The sequence below is a fragment of the Sipha flava genome, unplaced genomic scaffold (assembly GCF_003268045.1).
Source record: "Sipha flava isolate LNK unplaced genomic scaffold, YSA_version1 325_pilon_pilon, whole genome shotgun sequence".
Lineage (NCBI taxonomy): Eukaryota > Metazoa > Arthropoda > Insecta > Hemiptera > Aphididae > Sipha > Sipha flava.
In genome coordinates this window covers 124,603-146,286 of record NW_020273010.1, presented here as the reverse complement: position 1 = coordinate 146,286, position 21,684 = coordinate 124,603, and the positions used below count along the sequence as shown (strand labels likewise).

The 21,684-nt window shown below is 28.3% G+C and overlaps 2 protein-coding genes and 2 non-coding genes across 7 annotated transcripts; 3 read left to right on the top strand and 1 right to left on the bottom strand.

Annotated features, from left to right (window-relative positions):
- Window positions 1-2,110: 2,110 nt before the first annotated feature.
- Trnaq-cug lies at window positions 2,111-2,182 on the bottom strand. The gene has a single exon. It is a non-coding gene; the product is annotated as a tRNA-Gln (tRNA).
- Window positions 2,183-3,098: 916 nt separating this feature from the next.
- Window positions 3,099-5,281, top strand: LOC112686837 (acylglycerol kinase, mitochondrial-like). Its single transcript, XM_025559296.1, has 7 exons — window positions 3,099-3,265; window positions 3,591-3,710; window positions 3,771-3,942; window positions 4,078-4,293; window positions 4,349-4,628; window positions 4,695-4,948; window positions 5,031-5,281. The coding sequence occupies exons 1-7, from the start codon at window positions 3,156-3,158 to the stop codon at window positions 5,226-5,228; spliced, it is 1,350 nt and encodes a 449-aa protein (XP_025415081.1). The 5' UTR covers window positions 3,099-3,155; the 3' UTR covers window positions 5,229-5,281.
- Window positions 5,282-5,682: 401 nt separating this feature from the next.
- Window positions 5,683-19,459, top strand: LOC112686835 (DNA oxidative demethylase ALKBH2-like). Of its 4 annotated transcripts, none has more exons than XM_025559293.1 (3): window positions 5,683-5,792; window positions 18,609-19,049; window positions 19,106-19,458. In XM_025559293.1, the coding sequence occupies exons 2-3, from the start codon at window positions 18,685-18,687 to the stop codon at window positions 19,392-19,394; spliced, it is 654 nt and encodes a 217-aa protein (XP_025415078.1). In that variant the 5' UTR covers window positions 5,683-5,792; window positions 18,609-18,684; the 3' UTR covers window positions 19,395-19,458. The 4 variants fall into 4 exon arrangements, with proteins under 4 accessions (XP_025415078.1, XP_025415079.1, XP_025415080.1 ...); XM_025559294.1 differs by lacking the exon at window positions 5,683-5,792 and adding an exon at window positions 14,090-14,252; XM_025559295.1 differs by lacking the exon at window positions 5,683-5,792 and having other exon boundaries at window positions 18,218-19,049; window positions 19,112-19,459.
- On the top strand, window positions 6,166-6,237 carry Trnaq-cug. Its single transcript has one exon. It is a non-coding gene; the product is annotated as a tRNA-Gln (tRNA).
- Window positions 19,460-21,684: the final 2,225 nt, after the last annotated feature.

Below are 21,684 nucleotides of genomic sequence, written 5' to 3'. Positions count from 1 at the left end.
ATCTATTATTTGTATTACAAACTATAATTTATACTGTTTTAAAAAACTTTTGTTAAATTTATTCTTAGTGGGTTTTTAAATTATAAAACGAAAGTTTCCACCCCTAGATTTTTTTTTATGATATTTAATTATTGTTTATTAATATTTATATATCATAGTAAAATTATATTTTCATTTTACTATGGTTAGGTATATATTAAAAATTGAAGTAATATTATTATATAGGACCTCGTATTAAGATATACTAAGAATATTACGAATTGACTCTTAAACAGAAAAAATTGTATCTACGCCACTGGTAGGTACTGAGTAAATACCATCATAAAGTATCATGAAAATATTGGCAACAAAGATAACGAAAAATGAATATACAAAACATAACGAATTTTTTCATACCAAATTCGATTACATTTATAATTTGATAAAAAGTCAAATAAAAATTATATACATTACCACGAAATAATTTTAAGGCACATTTAGGATTCGAGTAAAACAATTATTACAGTTTTACCATGATATATGTTTTTTTTTGGGTTGTTTACATTAATACGATCAGAAGAATTGCTGCTCCGATTGTCACAAAATTAAAAGTAAAAGATAGAAAGTTGATTCTAGTTGGCACATTGAGGAATCGTTTTAGGAATGGAACCGGACATTTCGCCGGGATCGTTTCGCCAACAGACAATTCGCCGCCACCGTTTCGTCGCCGAACTATTCGTCGCGACCGCTCCGCCGTCAGACTACTCGCTGTCGGGCTATTCGGTACGAAGAGAACCTTCCCACAAAATATTATTATTACCAATTACGTGCTTATCATTAAGGTTTAATAAACAACAATACTAAGGTTATGATATTTTTTCAAACCTCACCACCCGACTTTTTACACACGCTCATTCCTGATTAACACTCTTTGAGTTGTGAAAAATTAATTTTGATATGTTCCTCAATTTAAATCAAGTAAATTTTACCATCCCCACAGCCCCACAATAGAATTTGCAGCTTTAATTTCCGTTTGTTCATAAGCATGTTTGCATATTTCTCTGGGGCAAAAGATTTTTTCAGAGCGCATAATATGAACAAAGTCCTGAAAACCAACACTTTTGGGAAAGAAAAATTAACAACATTTTTTGTATATACGATCTACGTTTACGGCTTGATATAATGTGACAAGAATTATAAAATTATTAAATGCTATTCGTTTTTATTAAACACGTCATTATGAAATTACTTTTTTAATTTTCAACATAAGAAAAAAATAAAAATTTGAAAAACCTATAATTTTCTAGGTAATAAAAATGGATATCCTTAATGGAATTTTAAATTATCACTATTAAACCATTGATTATAATATAATTAATTGGGTATTAATTAAATTGATTAATACATAGAAGTAAGACTCCTCGTAACACCAGCATACAAGATACCTTGTAGGTAAGTAGGAACTACCTATGGTTTTTTTGGTGACGAGGTGATCTATTGACCGTATTATATTTGTCGTAGGCATATAGTCAAATTAAATAAAGTTAAATGTCTAGTTATTTAATTAAATGACTAGGAATATGATTAAATACATATTTCATGTCAGGCTAATAATAAAAAAACATTTTGTAATATTTTGAAAATTTAAATATATTTTTTATCAGTTATTTATTGCTATTTTATACATAAAAAAGCAACGTATTATATATACGATAGTACGAGTATATTGTATACCCTATAGTCAATATGATTTGACTATATGCCTACGATATATAGATTTTATATTTAGGTATGCATTTTTAATTGTTTTTATTTCAGAAAACACTACATTTGATTTTCAATTATTTAATTTATGCTTCTATAAAATTAACCCTATCTGTAAATTATTAGTTAAAACATAGTTAAAATATAAGGGATACTTTAAAAATGATTTCTTTAAATATGTTTTAAGAATTATGTCGTAAATTTAGTTCAAAATCATTTACTAAATATTTTTTAAATGTATTATTAAAAAGAAGTATTTATTTTAAGAAGTATAATCACTATGTTCAAATTTTACATAAATTTATAATTAAATTTATAGTTTTAATTTTTGCAGAGATTAAGAAAAAAACTGCAAAATAATCCCATTAGGTCCCACCGAGACTTGAACTCGGATCGCTGGATTCAGAGTCCAAAGTGCTAACCATTACACCATGGGACCACCATATATAATAGTTGATATATTAGTTTTTTAAGTAAATGATATAATTACATATATTTATCATTTATTTACTAAAACGTAAAACATCATTAACAACGAAATAAAACTTGAAAAATCATTAGTACACTATATTTGTAAAAATATATAGTTACACAACAATATATTGAAAATATGTAGATAAATATATTTACAATAAATTATACTTAAATTTATTGGTATATTTTATTGTATATAATTCCTATCATTCTTTACTCTATGGTCTAATTAGATTAACACCGGTTTTTACATTAATTTAGACAAATCAAATTATATATTTACAATTTATGTGTATTATTTATGGAAATATACAATATAATCTTATAGAGTAGCGGTCGCTAACCTTTTGGACTTCACGGACCATTAAATACATACTCTAAATTCTACGGACCACTTTTAGCTTAAAATAACTTTTTACATAAATATCGTTAAATAAATCGATAAGGTATTTTTTTTCGGTCATATTTAACTTGTTATTTTCATTGTTTGCTGCAATGGATCTATTATCCACATAATACCATGTCTAAGATCTTATATTTTTAGGAAATAACGACCAAAAGATTCTGTAAGTACCTAACATTCAAATTTTTCTGCGGACTACTTAAATTTTTTCGCGGACCACCGGTTGGCGACCGCTGGTATAGACTATAGTGTGATGACTGATTTATGTATACAAATCCTCCCTCACGCTCAAACCATTTTACTAGAAAATAATTATTGTACGATACCATTCGACCATTCAAATACTTTTGATTTTTGAACCAATATGGTGATTAGTAAATGATTTGATACTATCCATTTGATACCAGGATTTTTTTATCGATATGAGTAAAGTATTAAAACCATGGTAATGTGGTATCGCAACGTCCCTAATCACATTCATTGATAATAAATGTTTAAAAATGTATCATAGTAAAATTATTGGCCGCTCGTTAATATGGCCAAACTATTTGCAGTTTTCAAAACTATTCGAAACAATTGGAAAAAGTCTGTGTTCTTCACTGCCGTTCTTTCATATGGTGCACATTTTGCCAACGACAAATATGAGTAAGTGATTACTTCTCCTGATTTAGCTAACTAGATGGTAATGTATCATGTTTCAGTTTTTAAATAAAATTTGGATATTTACTGACATACTATCGTTAATATAATGTAATATTTATTCATTTGTCGGTCATTGTTAATGTTATTTTATTTTACAATAAGATTTGATAAGTTCATCAATTGTTAATCACAGTTGCATTCATCAGTTGATAAATGCATCAATGTTATCCTATATTTTACTTCTGTAAAATACTTTATTATTTTGTTCTTCATTGTTTATTTTTTTTATAAATATAATTTATATTTAGTAATTTTTAATATGATTTAGGACCCATATGTTTATGTCAAAATGCTGTAGGACGGTTTCGGCGTATGGAGATATGTCATTATCAGTTGACAAGAAACCTAAAAAAGTTACAGTTATATTAAATCCAGCTGCTAATAAAAGGTATTTAGTTAATAAATGAACAATAATTATTTTATTTATATGATTCATATTCTATTCTAGAAATGCTAAATCAGATTTTGAAAAATATTGTGCTCCTTTATTACATTTGGCGGGTTATTCCGTTACAGTCCTTACAACCGAACGAGAAGGTGGTGCTAGAACTTTAGTAGAGAATTTAATTGGTGAAACAGATGCTCTTATAGTAGCTGGAGGAGATGGAACTCTATCAGAGGTATTTATTTTATTTTATTATATTATTTAATTCACTAGCAATATTGATGTGAGGATATAAAATGTAGCAACACTGAATAAATTAAATCATCAATTTTTTTTTTTTGTAAATTATTGTTTTATATACATACTATAGGTAGTCACTGGATTGTTAAGACGCCTTAAAGGTGATACATCTCTTACAGAACATTTACCAATTGGAATTTTACCTCTTGGAAGAACAAACAATGTTGCTCATCGTTTGTTACAACCTCAAGATAATAATAGAGTACATTTTCTTGCTAATGCAACAATGACTATAATAAATGAAGTAAATTCTGCATATCCTGTTGTAAAAATTGAAAATCTACAGGTATTATTTTATTTTTAATTTATTTACTTTTATTTAAATCTAAATTATTATGTAGAGTAAAAATCCAGAAAAATGTGTTTATGCTTTGAATAATATTGAATGGGGGTCAATGAGAGAAGTGAAAGTAGCCCGTGATCATTATTGGTATTTTGGAAAACTTAGAGATTTTGCTGCTTATGTTTTTGGTAACAGTTTGCTCAACTATACAATTTATGCTGAATTAGAGTATAGCCCACCGTGTTCTGGTTGCAGTAACTGTTACATAAAAAAAAGTAATGAATCATCAAATTTATTTTCTTGGCTAAGTTGGGCATTTTCATTTAAAAAAAATCCTGGTGAGTATTTATTATTAAATTAAAATAAATTATTATTGTTTATTAAGTTTATTAGTGTAATAACAGGTGGTATAGATTATTCAAAAATAATCAATCCTGATTGCAATAGTTATACAAATGCATCCATCAAAACTTCAAACGTTAATATTAATTTGGATACAGAACAGACACCAGTTTTGAAAATAAATCTTGGTCCAGAAAATATAACTTACAGTGAATTTATAAAAGAAGGTTATTCTAAATTAAGGGATGAACCTAGTAAAATTCAAAATTCAATAATAGAAGCTAAAAGCATAACAATAAGACCTCAGAATGAAGATGTATTATCAATGTTTTATAATTTTAACAAAAATATATTTTGTAAAAGATATTTGTTTTTTTAATTTTTTTAATTACCATTAGGAAGACAAATGGCTATCAATTGATAATGAGGATTATGAAGTTAAACCAATGAAGTTGTCACTATTACCAAATGCTGTGTATTTGTTCAAACCAGATAATAGAACTAATCAAAATCAGTCACAAACAAAAGAAGATCAAGGACCAAGATTGTTTCTAGATAAGTTTAATAAACATGTTGGAATGAAACAATTTGTTTAATATAATAATATTTGCAAGAATTAAAATATTTATGTACATGGTCCTTATACAATTATTATGTTATTCATTATATGTATTTTTTATTGAATTAATTAATATAGTTGTTTTTATAGCTCTGAATAGTAATACTTATTACTAATAATACATTGTATAATTGAAATTAATCATACTCTCAGCAATATTTAAAATTTAATTAATTAATTATTTCTCATGCATCAATTAATCTTCCTTTATTTTATAGTAGTTATTTTTCAACTAGGACATAGGCCTTTGGAAGGATAATTTGATCATGCTTTATATAAGAGTTGGAGTAAGAGTTAGTGTCATGCATATAGTTTTTCATGATCTTCCTATCCACTTGTGATAACCATTAACAAAAACCTTGAAATCTTATCAATTATCAAATCCTGCTGCAATTATTTTGTAATCAATATTTTTTATTAGTTTGAAATATAAAATACAAGGGTTCAGGATTTATGAAAATACATAGTATGTGTAATATGAAAAGATATATTATGTAAGATAGTGCAATCCTTGATAGGATTTAGGTAAAATCAAAATAAGGTAAGTTCACATGAAAATACAAATTTTAATTATAGAAATAGTTGACTTTATGGTTGCCTTGCAATCCATCAAAAAATATATGATATAAAACTATTTTATACTTTGGCAATATAGGTATATTTAAAATGAATTTATTACAGTTTGGCTCCCTACAAACTATTTCCAAGTTCACACTGTTTACATCGTGAAATAAAGTACATTTTGGACTAGATAATATCTATTATTACTAGATGAACTATATTATATGTAAAATGGAACAATTTTATATTAAAATATTGAATCCAAATTATAGTTAACATATATAAAATATACATAAATGTGATTGTTTACTTATAAGCTTAAATATTTATGGATGACTTCGGTTGAGTGTACTGGTCCCATGGTGTAATGGTTAGCACTCTGGACTCTGAATCCAGCGATCCGAGTTCAAATCTCGGTGGGACCTTGTGAACTTTTTTGCATTTTTTCTTCTGCTTTTTGTTTACTAACTCGGTTTGAAAATATATGAACTTATTGCCAGTTTATAATAAATAAATCCATGGAAAATTTTGATTAAAAATGTGTATAAAGTGCGAATTTGACCACTACCATGATACATTTAGCTTGACGCATAATTGAGTTTATAAATATGAATAATTAATTAATTACTTGAAGGACGTTAAAGAAAACTTTAAAGTTTTTTTAATCTCTTTTTCTCTTTCCCCCCTCGAAAATTAATCCTGATTGCACCACTGGTTTGATACTACTAAAATAAATAGTTTGTCTGAACTAGTTAAGTTAAAAATGTAAAACTGACAAAATCGACAAACGTGAAATCGAACGACGAAAATATTTGTAACATTAAGTTTATTATTTAACTTACTTTTTACCATTGTAAAATTGTATTATATATAAGTAAAAGTTTTTAGCGTAAATAAAACCTAACCTAATTAAATAATTTAATCACATATACTTGATACAAAAAGTCTCACCTAACGAACTGTGAAAATAATTCGGTTAACAATTTACATAATTAGTAGAGTAGGTATTATTTTGTACAGATGATTTGTATAATATCGTTATAATAATCTTTATAGATAATATAGATATGTGATAAATTTAATTTGTTTGGTAGGTACTTATTTAATTTAGCAACAGTTATAGTTAGTTCGATCTTCTCAGCCGGCTTTTATACAGGTTAATCCAAATATTTTTTCCATTTTACAGTAAAATTCACTTTCAGCATTAATTATCTATCATCATCATCATCATCATCATTGGCATCACAACTCATCAAGAGTTTTTGCCGCCACCGACAACTTCCTCCATTAATTATTCATATTTAATAAATTAGTACAGAAACTTTTCGTCAATTTAAATGTTTAAATGTAATTTAGCAACTATATATTTGGAAATGAAGATAATCAATTAATAACCAAGTTAATTAATTAGGTATAATTGTATAATTTTTTACTCGCTAATAAAAGTCCATAGAGAAATTAAGTGTAATCAGTATAAAATATATGGTAGATACACAGAAGTGGATACAATAGAGAGATATGGAGAATATAGTTCCCCCTCTTAGGCCATAGGTATTTAAAATATTACTTTAATTTTCAATTTATTAATTAAAATAAAGAGGAGCAAATTGCTTCGAACAATACTATACTTATAACATATTACACTATATTGACATTTAGGAGTGATTGATAATGGTAGGTATTGACTATAGAATAAACGTCCATTTATATAGTCCTCAGTAGTCCTAACATAAAAGAATAAAAACATAGGATTTATCAAATCAATTTGCTAATAAACTGTGATCTTTTTTTTTTTTTTGTGGCTTCTAAATATTTTGCACTATTGTAAATTTATTGGACAACACATTATTTTTTGTTTAAAAAAAAAATTTAATTTTTAAATATACGTCAAAATATTATAGTCGGTGTTTATAATTATTATTAAGAAATGTGTATACTATGTACTGGTAAGTTTACCTTTGCGCATCAATTATTTGAGAAAAAAGTCGAGAAATAAGCTCTTTAAAGTATTAACTAAATATAATTTAACTAGTATTTTTTACTTCATTGTTTTACTTTGAAAAATAAGAATGCATACCACAGCAGTTTATTATCTTTATATAATTTTAATTTGTTAAAAATCAGTGGCGGTTTTGGGGGTGAGGCAAGTGAGGCGCCGCCTAACCTACAATTTTAAGTAAAAAATACTATTAAAGTATATATTTTGGCCCACCGATAGCATATAAAAATTTGATATTAATTTTTAACGTTTTTATGATTTTATTTGAGAAAAAATCTTCTTTGCCAAGTTTAACAATATGAATTATCATTTATTATATTGTAAAATAATGGTAAATCATATCATTAGTGTTTATTACCAAAAATAGTGATAAACCGATAAGAAATGAATGAAAATATAATTATTGCGTAAACAAACGCTGGTGTTTCAACCGGCGGCAATGTTCCGATGACGTCAGAAGGCACCGTTCAACTCCGCCTCAGAGTATGTACTATTGTGTACATGAATTACACACACAAGCGTATGTACGCGAATGCACGCGACTATAAAATAACTAGAGTTGCGCATGCGTAATGATCATTGTGAGGCTCGACTTACATCGCCTATGAAATAAAAATAGACTCGGTATACAGGAATATATAGTCAGCTGGCATTTCAACGTAAAAACACATTATCAGTAAAGATGTTATTGTTACAATCGAGATTCGGGACAGTCATAATTAAACCGTTGTCCGTTGTAATATCTATTGATAATAATTTTATATTTATCATTATTTATTCATTAGTCATTTCTGTCTTGACGTCTTGTACGAATATTCGCTTGTGTCTTACACTTTTTCCGTTTTCGGTGGTTTCGTCTTAACGTCTGCGTTAAAATATATGTGCGAGTGCTGCAGTTTATTGTAATAAACATTATTAAATTAATTACTGTTGGAGTTATGACGTATCCAGTGACAGACGTGGTAGTTTAATTTAGTTAATTAATAGTTTTAGAACTAGACATACTTAAAAGTCCTTTTCAGGACTAGACATACCTACTTGAAAAGTCCTTTTCAGGACTAGGCATACCTACTTGAAAAGTCCTTTTCAGGACTAGGCATACCTACTTAAAAAGTCCTATTCAGGACTAGGCATACCAACTTAAAAAGTAATTTTCAGGACTAGGCATACCTACTCAAAAGGTCCTTTTCAGGACCACCAAATTTTAAAATGCTCTGTTTATTACCTATCTATCACTTACTATACGAAACAAGTATATTATTAGCATTCATACAATTATAATTATTTTTGTTTTTAAATTACATTTATTGTGAATTCTAATTTTGTATGGAGGAAGGGGGGGTGATACATTATGTTGCCTCACCGAAAAAATACTACCAGAACCGCCACTGTTAAAAATTCTAATATATGAATATAATACTTTACTTTTTACGAAGTACACGACTTTATTTAATTTTTTAATTTTTTCCCAGAATGGCTAAAAAAATGTAAAAAAATTTTTAAAATAAAAAATATTGTGTGGTCCATAAAATTTCATCAAATGTCCAAAAATATTCAACAAGTATATTTGAACATTATTGGAAGTTTATTGGAGAGTTTAATTAAAAATGTAATGAAGTTGATAGTTCAAAATATATCATGGTATCATGTATCATAACAGTTAATAATTGGGGATCCAATAATGTCCCACAAGTATACTTGAACATTGTTGGGAGGTTTTTGAAAAGTTCTGTTAACATTGAATTGCTAACTTCACGGCCCTAAATAATGTGTATAATATTCGACAATTTCCGCTTACACACTAAGCAGATTGTTCGCAAGCGGACGCGGTTTTAAATTGCCGCGATTTAAAATCGTTTTAACATAAAGCTTACCTACACACATGGGCGGATCCAGAAATTTTTCATAGGGGGAGGGAGTAGTTAAAATTTATCCAACAGATACTATTCATACTTAATAACATTATTTTGAATTTATTTTTTAAAACTGGTATCAATGATAAAAATTATATACTTAAAAAAACAACACAAATTTTATAGATATGGTACACCAAAAATAAAAAAATTCAAAATAATGAAAATACACATTTAAAATAAAAATAGAATAAGGTTACATGCATTTACATTTTAGATTGTACACAATAGTATATAATATGTCAATAAAATATTAAATTCAAATTTAAAGAATTAAGTCTAGCTTTCTATTTTTATTCTTGGCAATTTTCTAGAATAATAAGCTCAAGGGGGGGGGGTATTTACCCTATTCCCCCCCCCCCCATTGGATCCGCCAACGCCTACACACCAGACATAATTTTCGCGGTTAAAAACTGCTCCAAAAAAAAATAGCCTAAATAAAATATTAAAAACAAAAACCAAAAAACCAATAACAAAAATCATCACTCGTAATTCTTGGGCCAGAGTATCGCGTATTCCCGTGAGTAATGTTTTATTTTATAATTTTGATTAATTTAAAAATGGATTCATTATCAAATACTCAGGCTATTTATCTGGCATATATTTTATTTAAAAAATTAAAATAAAAAAACGTTAAAAAGTCGATTTTTGGTCCATCCTTTAAATACGAAAAGGTCTCTTGAAAGACAATTCCAAGTCACCTTTACACATATAGAAAAGGCAAAAAAATTCATTTGCGTCTTAATGCGTTGTATGAAGCCTTATTGAAAAGGAAAATTGAATGACAAAAGTAAGTTTTTTAAAAAAAAAAAATTAATTTGCAATTTTACAGGCTTAGGACTGTGAACTTTAAAGTAGGCTGGGTTAACAATGTGCGTTAATGCGTGTTAAAAAAAAAAAAAAAAGATAAAATATATAGAATTTTAAATCTTTGATTTGGAAGTCATTATTCATCACTTAGGTGTACGAAATACAAATAATAAAATATAATAAATACAATTTAAAACTACTAATTTGCAAATTTAAAGTTAACTTTCTTTAAATATTCAACTCTCGTAATTTTCTCATTTATGTACTCAGTCAAACAATTTTCCAAGTATTTGTTATTTCTTTACTAGTAATTTGCTAGTCTCTAGTAATCTTTAGTCTATTATATTTCGATACTCTATCTAATCGATTTATTAATTGTGTCTATATGTCGTACATATAACTTTTAAAATTTTATTTTTTGCTCTCTATGCACTGACCGCTGGATTTTAATGTTTAATGGTGTAGGTAAATTGTGTTAAAAATTAAAATTGTTATTATTTTACCTGTACATAACGGGAACCAATTCGCCTATACCTAAAATGGTTGCAACATTATTGCGCAATTTTTCCTTTTTTGACCTGATTAATTTCACCACGATTGCGCAAAAAAATTGCAACACGATTGCGCCCCGATCCCTTTTTACCTGATAAAATCACAACACTATTGCACACCAAATTACATGTGTATATACTATGTATAATAATTTACATACAACATAAAATAATGTATACAATGCATACTTTCTACACATAATTTTCATATATATACACTCAAACTTGTTACCTATTAATTCACAATTTTTCATCCCAATTATTACAGGCTTAGGACTGTCAACAAATTAGTTTGGTTAGAAATTATTTTTTTCTATACTGATAGTCATTAGTCCATATTTTTATTATAACTATCATTAGCTCAATCAACTTTTCATTTTAATTTTGAAAAAGTACATTTTGTGAATTACTAGGTTGAGTGCGTGTATATACAAACAGTGGTTAAAGTGGGGGGCAGGGGGTGGATTCCCCCTTCTTATTTAAGGTAAAATTATGCATCCTCTTTAATTTAAGTCGCCAAAAGTCCGGGTGGACTTGGTTATTGGTCACTAAAATACAATATTGAATATACAATACTTATTATAATATTACAATATTAGGTACATGTAATTTATTTTTTTGATTAATTTGAACGGAGCTGAAGTGGAAAAAAGAAATAATATGTAGTTATAATATATAAAGTATTTATATTTATTTGTATTTATATATTACAGTACTAATATATTTCAATTTATTTTTACTGAGCAGGCATATGTATAGAATTATTTTTCTTTGGGGGAAATTTGTTTTTACACCCTATGAAAATAAATTTTTTAAGAACATATATGTGTAACAGAAGAGGCTTAGACCTCATGGGTTTCCTAAAAAAAGTTGGTAAGATTTAGAATAAGGTAGGGGAACGCTCTTCAATTTTTGATGCCTACAGTCCCCCCACAATATTTTTCCCACTTTAACCACTGTATACAAATTATAGAAAGTATGTTTTGTATACATTATTTTATGTTGTACATAAATTATTATACATAGTATATACACACAGGGCCGGATTTAGGACTAGGCTATCTAGGCTATAGCCTAGGGGCGCCACAACTTGGGGGGCGCAAAGCCGTGGATGGTAAAATATATTTATTTTTTTTTTGTAGATACTAGATAATATAATTACTATCTGTAAATTGAATTTACCATCTATGAGAGTTTATATAGTTGAACTTAAATATTAGTAATGAATAATGTTAGTTATTATAAATTAGTTCGCTGCTGTAAATATATATATATATACATATACACAGGGGCGACTCCAGAACCTTGATTAAGGGGGGAGGGCAAGTTATAATTTTACAAAATCTTATAACAAAAAGAAAACAACCATTTTTAAAACACAAATTCAAGTAGTCTATTTTTAAAATCATTGAAAATCATTGAAAGTCATCATTGAATGAAGCCAGGTTTTTAGTCTCCGAAGTGTGGATTCTTCCTTGATTTTAACGAACTTACGACGTTCCGTACCATGTTCTTCAGGAACAAATCCCACTTTGATAATAAATATAAGTATATATATGTTAACTTCTCAGTCGTAAACTCACGGTATTAATAAAAACACGTTTATTATGACAAACAAAAATACAAATTTAATGCCACCTTACACACTGTACAGGTTGCCGAACAATGCCTTTACTCAACCAGTTCGCCCAGCATCGTACCCAGATGGGACGACCGCCGCGCTAGTTGGTGGAGAGTTAACAATATTTATTATGTACTATCATTGATTATAAATAACATATAACTATTTATAATCAATGGTACTATATATTGAAAATTATTACTATGTAATCAGCAATATAACTCGTAAGGCAGGGGTGGATACAAGGGAGGGGAAATGGAGGCAATTCCCCCCCCCCGTTCAACAAAAAAAGTATCAAATTTGATTTTTGTAATTAATATTTCATTTTTAGAATTTGGGCCATCAAAATATGTATACCTATCATTCTAATCCCCTTTCATTATTACTATTTACTACTGCAGCCAGTGGCGTAGCTAGGATTTTCTGAAGGGGGTTAGTTATAAATATTAAGTATTATATATAATACGTACAAACTAAAACTTTTATTTTAATTAATTAATATGTATACATAATATCTGTAATCAATGGCGTATTTACGGGGGGTTATCTGGGTGATATATCCGGTGGCTACTAATTGTGTCCGTGGTAAAAATTTCTTCCGAATTGCGGCCAGTTTTTTTTTGGGGGTGCATACGAATTGCGGCCCGAAATTTAAAATTAAATTAATTTAAATATGTAAATTTAAATTTAAAAAGCCTCATTTTCCTTCGTGTTTTTATACAGAATTAAGACTGTCTGCAGCATCAGTAGATACTGCAGGTAGGTTAAAAATTATGTTTTGTTTTTATTTAAACATTTTGGCACTGTTAAAAACATATATGATATTTCTAAAGGTTAAAAAGTTTTTTTGACATTAAAATCTGATATTAAAATGTTTTTTTTTATTAAAAAATTACGGCATTGATAAAAACGTTTATGATATTTATTGAAGTTAAAAATGTTAGTATAATTTAGTAAAATTCTTAGGTATTATGGCAGTAGTAAAAAACTTGTATGATAGTATTTGTATAAATTCAAATTTGTCAATTTGGTTTTCTTCTAACCGTTTCATAGTATTTCTAATAAATGTTTCTTTTTCAATTATATTGTTATGAATAGCACATTATTATGTATATTATAATATTATATCATACTACAATGTAATTGTCATGTTATACTGTAAGTCGTCATCAGTAAAATATGTTCATGTATATATTATTACAAATATGCAGGACATAGTGTAAACTGCTGTGTGAGCGTCTAAAGGCGAATGAGACTCCCTTCTTATTCGACTGGCCCAAGGTTTATGCTGAATAAACCCTTTAGACGAGGTGCCGAGTACATGTAGACGAACACACAGTCAGTGAGTGTCCATAACACAGAGCATTCAGAGTCTTATTGTATTGTACAGAGCTTTAACACAGAGCATTACAGAACCTTTGTTAAACTTATTTTTAAAAGTCTTAATACTAAATTATAGTGAATTAATTAGTGAATCGACGTGTAGTTTATTTGTGACTGGACACACGAGTGTGTCCGTAACAATATTTGTTCTGCGAGTATTTAAGTGAGTGCTTCTTAATTTTATATAGGTATCCTTCTGTACATTTTTCAGAACATCGCTGAATACAAAAATATTAGGATGAGCACTGTAGAACAAAGCGTTGAATTTCGAATGAAAAGCCTCACAACTATTAGTAGTGCGCATAGTAGACGCCGAGTATTCTGCCCATAAAAAAGGAGGGAAATTGGACTCGTTTGAAATGTTTGTTTCCAATATATAATCAACAAATATTTCTACTTTTTCATTTCTTGGTTGAATAGCCATTATGTAATCTGTAAAACGGTCACTCACATCGTTCGAATTTAAAAACGGTAAACCAAAAAAGTATTTTAAAAATTTACCGATTTCGGTATTTTTTTTATACTCACTACTTAGCCAATTGTCTGTATTTTTCGCCACCAGCTTTGGGCTAAGTGAAATCGGCATCCTTTTAAACTAATAGAAGGCCAAAATTTTAATAGAGCTAAATGAATCCCCATTTCAAAATCAGCAAAAACTGTTTTTGGTGAAAATGTTATGTTGAGTTTGCTACATTCAGATATGATGTGCATAAACGCCTTTTCATATGTTTTAATTTCTTTATTGGGAAGTATAAAAATAAGAGTGGTAAATAATAACCATTTTGTAAACCATGAACTGTAAACATTTGGGTAAATGATTTCGGACAACTTTTAAAGGTCCCATCTACAAAAATTGTATCAACTTTACTCAAAAATTTTAAGTTTCAGTAGAAAATAATAAAATGTTTGATGTGTTGTCATTTACAAGTAAAAAATTTTCGTTACGATTTGTAACTAATAAATGACTCATATTATTTAGAGAGATGTGTAATTCATTCAAGTCCACAGGTAACTTTGACTTAATAGATGATCGAGCATGGTGAATATTTTTTCTTATAAATCGTATGTTGTCAAAGTGTTTACGTCTTGTGTTAGGTGGCTATGAATAATTTTACATGACTTCTCATTAATATCATCAACAGCTTTACGTGATTACTTGTAAACAGCTTCACTTGATTACTTACAGTCTGCCTATTTAATGTTTCAACACACATCTTTTTCGTGGTTTTCGTGATTTAAAAATATTTTAATAATTACGTTATTATTTAAATGAATATATGCTTTACAAGTCTTTTTAGTACAGCAATATCGATCAATATCATTTTTTAAATTTTTATGGAAACGAAATTTATATCCATCGATTATATATATACTACGATTTTTTTCACTTAACATTTCACTCAAAATCTCAACATTCGACATTATAAATAAATTAAAATAGAACAGCACAGAAAAACACAGAAAAGCGACAGAACGTTCTCAATGGTAGTAAAGCGGAGACTAAGGTATACTTATTGATATCTACGTTATACCGGATTATAATTTATCAGTCAAGATTAAATTATCTTGAGTAAAGGTAGCCACACACGGTTCGGTCGGCCTGTCAGTTATGCCTGCACAGGCCGCCGGAGACCGGTCGGCCGGACTAACGCAGCGCTCACATACGTTCCGGCGAATCTGTCCGGCCGCGGCAAGTTCGTATTTATTTTATACTGTAGAGACATGGCTACCAACGAAGACGCGCTTGCTGTTTTAGGGTTGTTGATAGCCATGAAAAATAATAAAATTAAAAAACGTCCCTTTTGCATTTATCATGGTATTCTCTAGATTTTATTTTCCACAAACAATGTTCGCTTCGGTAAATATTAATAAAATCTTCAATACACTGAGATTCTTTCTCTCGAGACATTTTTTAATGACAAAACTTCACAAAAGTGCAGAGCAGTGCAATATGCAGTGTAGTATAAACACGTGGACTGTGAAATAAAATTAAACCGTCTGGCAATTTGGCCGGACGGCCGGAACCCATACACGTTTCGATACGCCTGCGCAGTCCCGCGGTCGACCGGATGGACGAACGAGTTTTCATATTTTCTCCGGCGGCCTGAACAGATATAACTGTTCAGGCGACCGGAACCCACAAACACAACGGCCGACTGGTCTCCGGCGGCCTGTGCAGGCATAACTGACAGGCCGACCGGACCGTGTGTGGCTACCTTTAGAAAACCCGGGCCGCAACTCGTCTGTACCCAAAATAAACTCTGTCCGCAATTCGAATTAAACCTTTTTTCGTTGATATCTTTGGGACACAATTAGTATGCTGCCGATCTATCACCCCCCAGAACCTTTTTTTTTATTAATTTCACTTTTCTTATTTTTCTTTTAAATGCTTGAGCCGTAAGTCTATATTGGATTTTTAGTATTTCTTAGTATTCCATCAGTCTGTTATCAATAGAAGTTAATAATAAACATAGACAGTTGTAGACAATATAATTATTATTAGTTTCAAGAAAATCATGAACATTAGATAATTATGATGAATTATTATTATTATTATAGTTTAATATCCAAATGTTCATAGTTTATATATCTATTAATCAATTATATCTGTGATTATTTAATTTATACTATATTAACGATAGTGCGTAAACCATGTGTTCAGTGTTGACATTTGCTCTCAGTCTTTTCGTGTAATCGTGTCTCGTTTAAAATTAACCGATCGGTGAACAGAATTTTGACATTATTTTGATATTATTTTGTGTTTTGACTTATACTTATTATGAAAATAAATGTAAAAATATTATTAATGTTGGTATAGTTTTAAATAAAATCATGTTATATAAAAGTGCACTTTACGGAAACTGGAAAAGTATGATAACAAGATCCTCCTAGAAGATATTTGCCCCCTTGACTCCAAATGTACAAAATAGTTATGGTTATATCACCTCCTAGAAAAAAAAGATACGCCACTGTCTGTAATATAGATGTAATGTATATTTGAATATTCGAATACTCGAATATTGGTATTCGATGCTACAATACCTATTATTGTTAACCGTTTTGTGTTGCGTGAAAACATAAACGAATAATTTTCACGTATTGTATTTTAGCATCGAATACTGATATTCGAATGGTCGCCACGGACGCGTGGTTATCGCAGCAATCCCCATCATCGAAAGCGTATATCCAAATACCGCATTACCGCCGTAATCGCGATAATGTTAACCTGTATATATGTAATTAGTATTGTGCATTATTTTATATTTCATATTGTATTATCGATTTACCTATGTTCCTATAATAATGTAATATATGATACAGCTCAAGGGGGGTGTCATATCCACCAAACACCCCCCTTGTATACGCCACTGACTGCAGCTTTTACGATAACAGTAATCAATAAATCTATTTTTAAATTAACTATGCATGCCGTATACAATCATAATTTTACCGCTACTTGCGGCTTGCATTTGATTGTCGCTGTCGTATCGTTCAGATTAAAATCATCTTGTGTTGATAATATTGTGTTAAAAATATTATATAACATTGATATTTTATCGAATAAATTAAGTAATCGCATATTTGTTTTTCTGCACTTAAGAGAATAAAAACTTGGCTGCGGTGCAACATATTACAAGAAAGACTTTCTGGATTGGCGATTATACATTGTCATCGAGATCAACATATTGACATAGATGAAATGATAGATATATTTTCAAAAAATAATAGAAAAAAAGATTTTAAAATGGGAAATATTTTATTAATTAATTTATATATAATATTTATCATATATAATAATTAACGGTAATTTATAAAGATTAATAAGTTTTTTTAATTAAATACATTAAGTTCTTCATTATCTAAAATATAAACACCTTTTTTTTAAATAGATGATATTTTTTTAGCCTATAACTAATAAATTGCACCCCTCCCTCCCGTGTAGGGCTTCTGTATTCGCTCCTATCGTAAGGACTTACATCCTTTATATGTCCGTAACAATATTTTTATATTTATATTTTTATAAGCATATTTTTATCTATAGTATTATCTTAAATCAAGGTTAAGATGTTAATCATTTAATATAGATATAGAATCACATGTCTCAGGAATTGATAATTTATGTTGATAACACAAATCTGTGAACTATAGTGAACCACACGGAGTTACTGAACTATGGCACACTGATTCAATTTATTTAGTTCACTTAAGAGTCAACTCTTCATTTCGACTCGCTCACGAATTATCCATCCCTATCACAAAATAGATTAAATTTAATTTAATCTATTCTGTGGTATGAGAATAATGCCAAAATGAAGTGGATAACCCATAGAAAAGAGATATCGTTTGGCGGATTTTCCGAAATGATATCACTGAATAGATTTAGCACGGAATAAAGTGGTTAAAAAATTTTATATTTCAGTCTATTTCGTGACCATTCCACGGTCATAATATTATTCGAGGAAGTCAAACAATCTGTACTCTGTTGTTATATTCACTAATTGCAGTACATATGTTGCAGCCTTTAACTGCTGGAAACTTGCCGTATGACTTAAAACGCTTTTCGTGGGTTGCTCAACTCGCAGATCGATTCAATCATGACTACCCTCTACGAAAAATTGATGAAAAACATGAATTCGCCGATTCGATATCACAAAATCGTCGCTGAGGGTTTAGACCTGGACTATTATGAAAGATTTTTGACTGGCCCTGAAAGCAGTGCGCTAATGGAGTACATGGAGAACAATGTGTGTTACTTGGATGGCCGATTGACTCAAGTGAAAGTTTTCGGACAATACTACCCGATACCCAGGCAACAGGTCGCATTTGGCGACGAGGGTGTGTCTTATAAGTTTTCTGGTACAAACGTGCCAGCTTTACCATGGCCACAACCGTTGTTTGAGCTGAAGAATAAAATATGTGTTGCCAGAGGAGTCGATTACAATTTCGTACTTGTCAACAGGTAATGCTTATTATGGATGTCAGAAGTCTTTTATTGTATTGGGAATTTCATTTAAGGTACAGGAATGGTGAAGATCATATGGGTGAGCATCGAGATGATGAAATTGAATTGGATAAAATGGTACCCATCGCGTCAGTGTCTTTAGGACAAACAAGGAAATTTGTGTTCAAACATACTGATGTTCGAAAGAAATTAAGACAGATTGAATCTGTCAAATTAGATTTACATAATGGCAGTCTTTTAATGATGAATTGGCCAACCAATGAATATTGGTATCATTCGATTCCTAAAGAAATAAAAGCTAATAATGTTAGACTGAATTTTACATTCCGTAAAATTAAATGATTTAAATTTTTTTCTTATTACGATGAAGGTAATCTTATGAATATAGCTAATGTAAATCATCTTGCATTAGTCTTTAGCTAATGTTAATATTTTGATTTTTACATTCTGTTTTGTATATTATATGATATATAATTTACTTTTCCTTAACTTATTAAGTTATTAATGAATAGTTGTGTTCTCTACAGGGATTTTTCATAAACTGAATTAACACTTATGAGTTATTTGTTTTTTATTCTATGACTATTCATTTAAAAAAATATACTAAAACCTAGTGTACTATTCTAAATGTTGTCTGTTGATCTGGTGGATAATGATTTCTTTATTTCTTATTACATCATAAAATCAATTTATAATTATAAATAAATAAACAAATAAGACAAAAAAATATTTCAAGTAAAATTTTTTTTTTCATTTATTCTTAAAATGCAAATATTAATTTTTATAAAAATAGTAGACTTATCAACAACTTTTGTTAAAATTCTTCATTTATTGAACATTTAATTTTTAATTTTGAAGTTAAATAAATATTTATATTTTTAATAATTTCAAAAATGAATAAAAGAGAATACAATTTTTTTTATAAACTGTTAGATATATAAGTAAAAAAAAATAATAACAGGTTGATCCATGTGTGGAAATTGATTTTGAGATTAAGTGTGGTACAATAATTTTATTGTAAAGATACTATAAAGTTGTATAAGATTAACCCATAAATTTGTATGCAACCTCAACAATTATATTACAAATTAACATAATTAGTAAATAATTGATTGGTCAAAAATCTAGTTTTAGAGGACACAAAAAATAATTTTCTTTATCCGAAACCAAACAGAAGTCTTGATTAATATTTTTCATACTTGAAAATTAGTTTTTTTTTTACTTATGTCTATAGAGTAAACAACAAAATATAAAAACTTAGAAAAGTATGATATTTTCAAATACATAATTATAATCAGTTCAAATTTATTATTATTTTATTTTTATTTGTATTTAATGGATTTTATAACCCAATTACAAGTGTAGTATTAAACAAGTGTTAAAACTTAAAAATTAATTAAGTAATTAAAAATTAAATATAAATTAATTTATAAAATAGTAACATATATATTTAGTTAGTTTTATTTTCTCTCTATCATTTTTAAGATTGTTTGGATTTGTTGTATTTATGACATATTTATAAAGTTTATGCTGTTTGAAGAAATGTCTAGGATTTGTATAACGGAGAATGCATAAAAAAAAGTTTATTTTGCATATAAATGCATATTTTAAAGATAACAATATAATATTAAAATATATTTTGTATAAAAGTTCATTAACCCAATTATTTTTTTTCTATTTCACTGTAAAAATTAAATTATGAATTATCAAACGTACCACTTAACAAAGTTTCTATTATAAGAACTAAAATATCTCAATTGTGTTACAAAAATTAAGGAATTTAAGCATTGGAATAAATCAAATTATTTATATCGGTAAACAATGAAATGCAGCTTCCAGAAAAAAATGTACTACCTATTTATTCTGTAGCCAGTATGAAGTATATGTCAAACCAATCAATATATGTAGAAAGATCGATTATTCTTATAAATACATATTAAGTGATAGAGGGATAAATATGGCGCTTAAACACATGGCAAAATATATGATTGTGAATTATTTTTATAAAAAGTAAATATCATAAATTGTATTTATTTACTAAAATGTTTTCATTAATAACCAAATTATGTTTTATAAAACTTTAATAATCTTTTATTTCGTAGATATTTATAAAAAAAATGATTGAAATGGTATAAATGGATTAACTTTATTTTTATTTTTTTTTTGTTCTTTAATTAATATTGTTAGTTATCTGTACTTGAAATATTATGTTTATCTAATTGAGTTTCTTTGATATTTATGGAGAAAAAGTACATATGAATGCATTTTGGGTAAGAGTATATTTTTTCATTTTATTAAAAAGAATAGGTTTATAGATAATTTATTGAGTTATTTTTTATATGACATATTAACTAATAAGGAGGTTCTAGATAAAATAAAGTATAGAAAAGTATGTAATTCAGAAGATGCAAGATGATAAGACACATATATTAGAGCATGACCAAAGGCAAAATGCATAACCCAGATAATGCAGGATATAAATAATAAAAATTACAAAGACCTGAAAGGATTGTGTTATGCTAGAGCTGCATCAAATCTATGGATTTATATATAAAAAAAAATGGCATATTGTTTTCTAGTTCATTAATTAAAATATAGTTGGTATGTTTTATAATTACACTACATTATCATA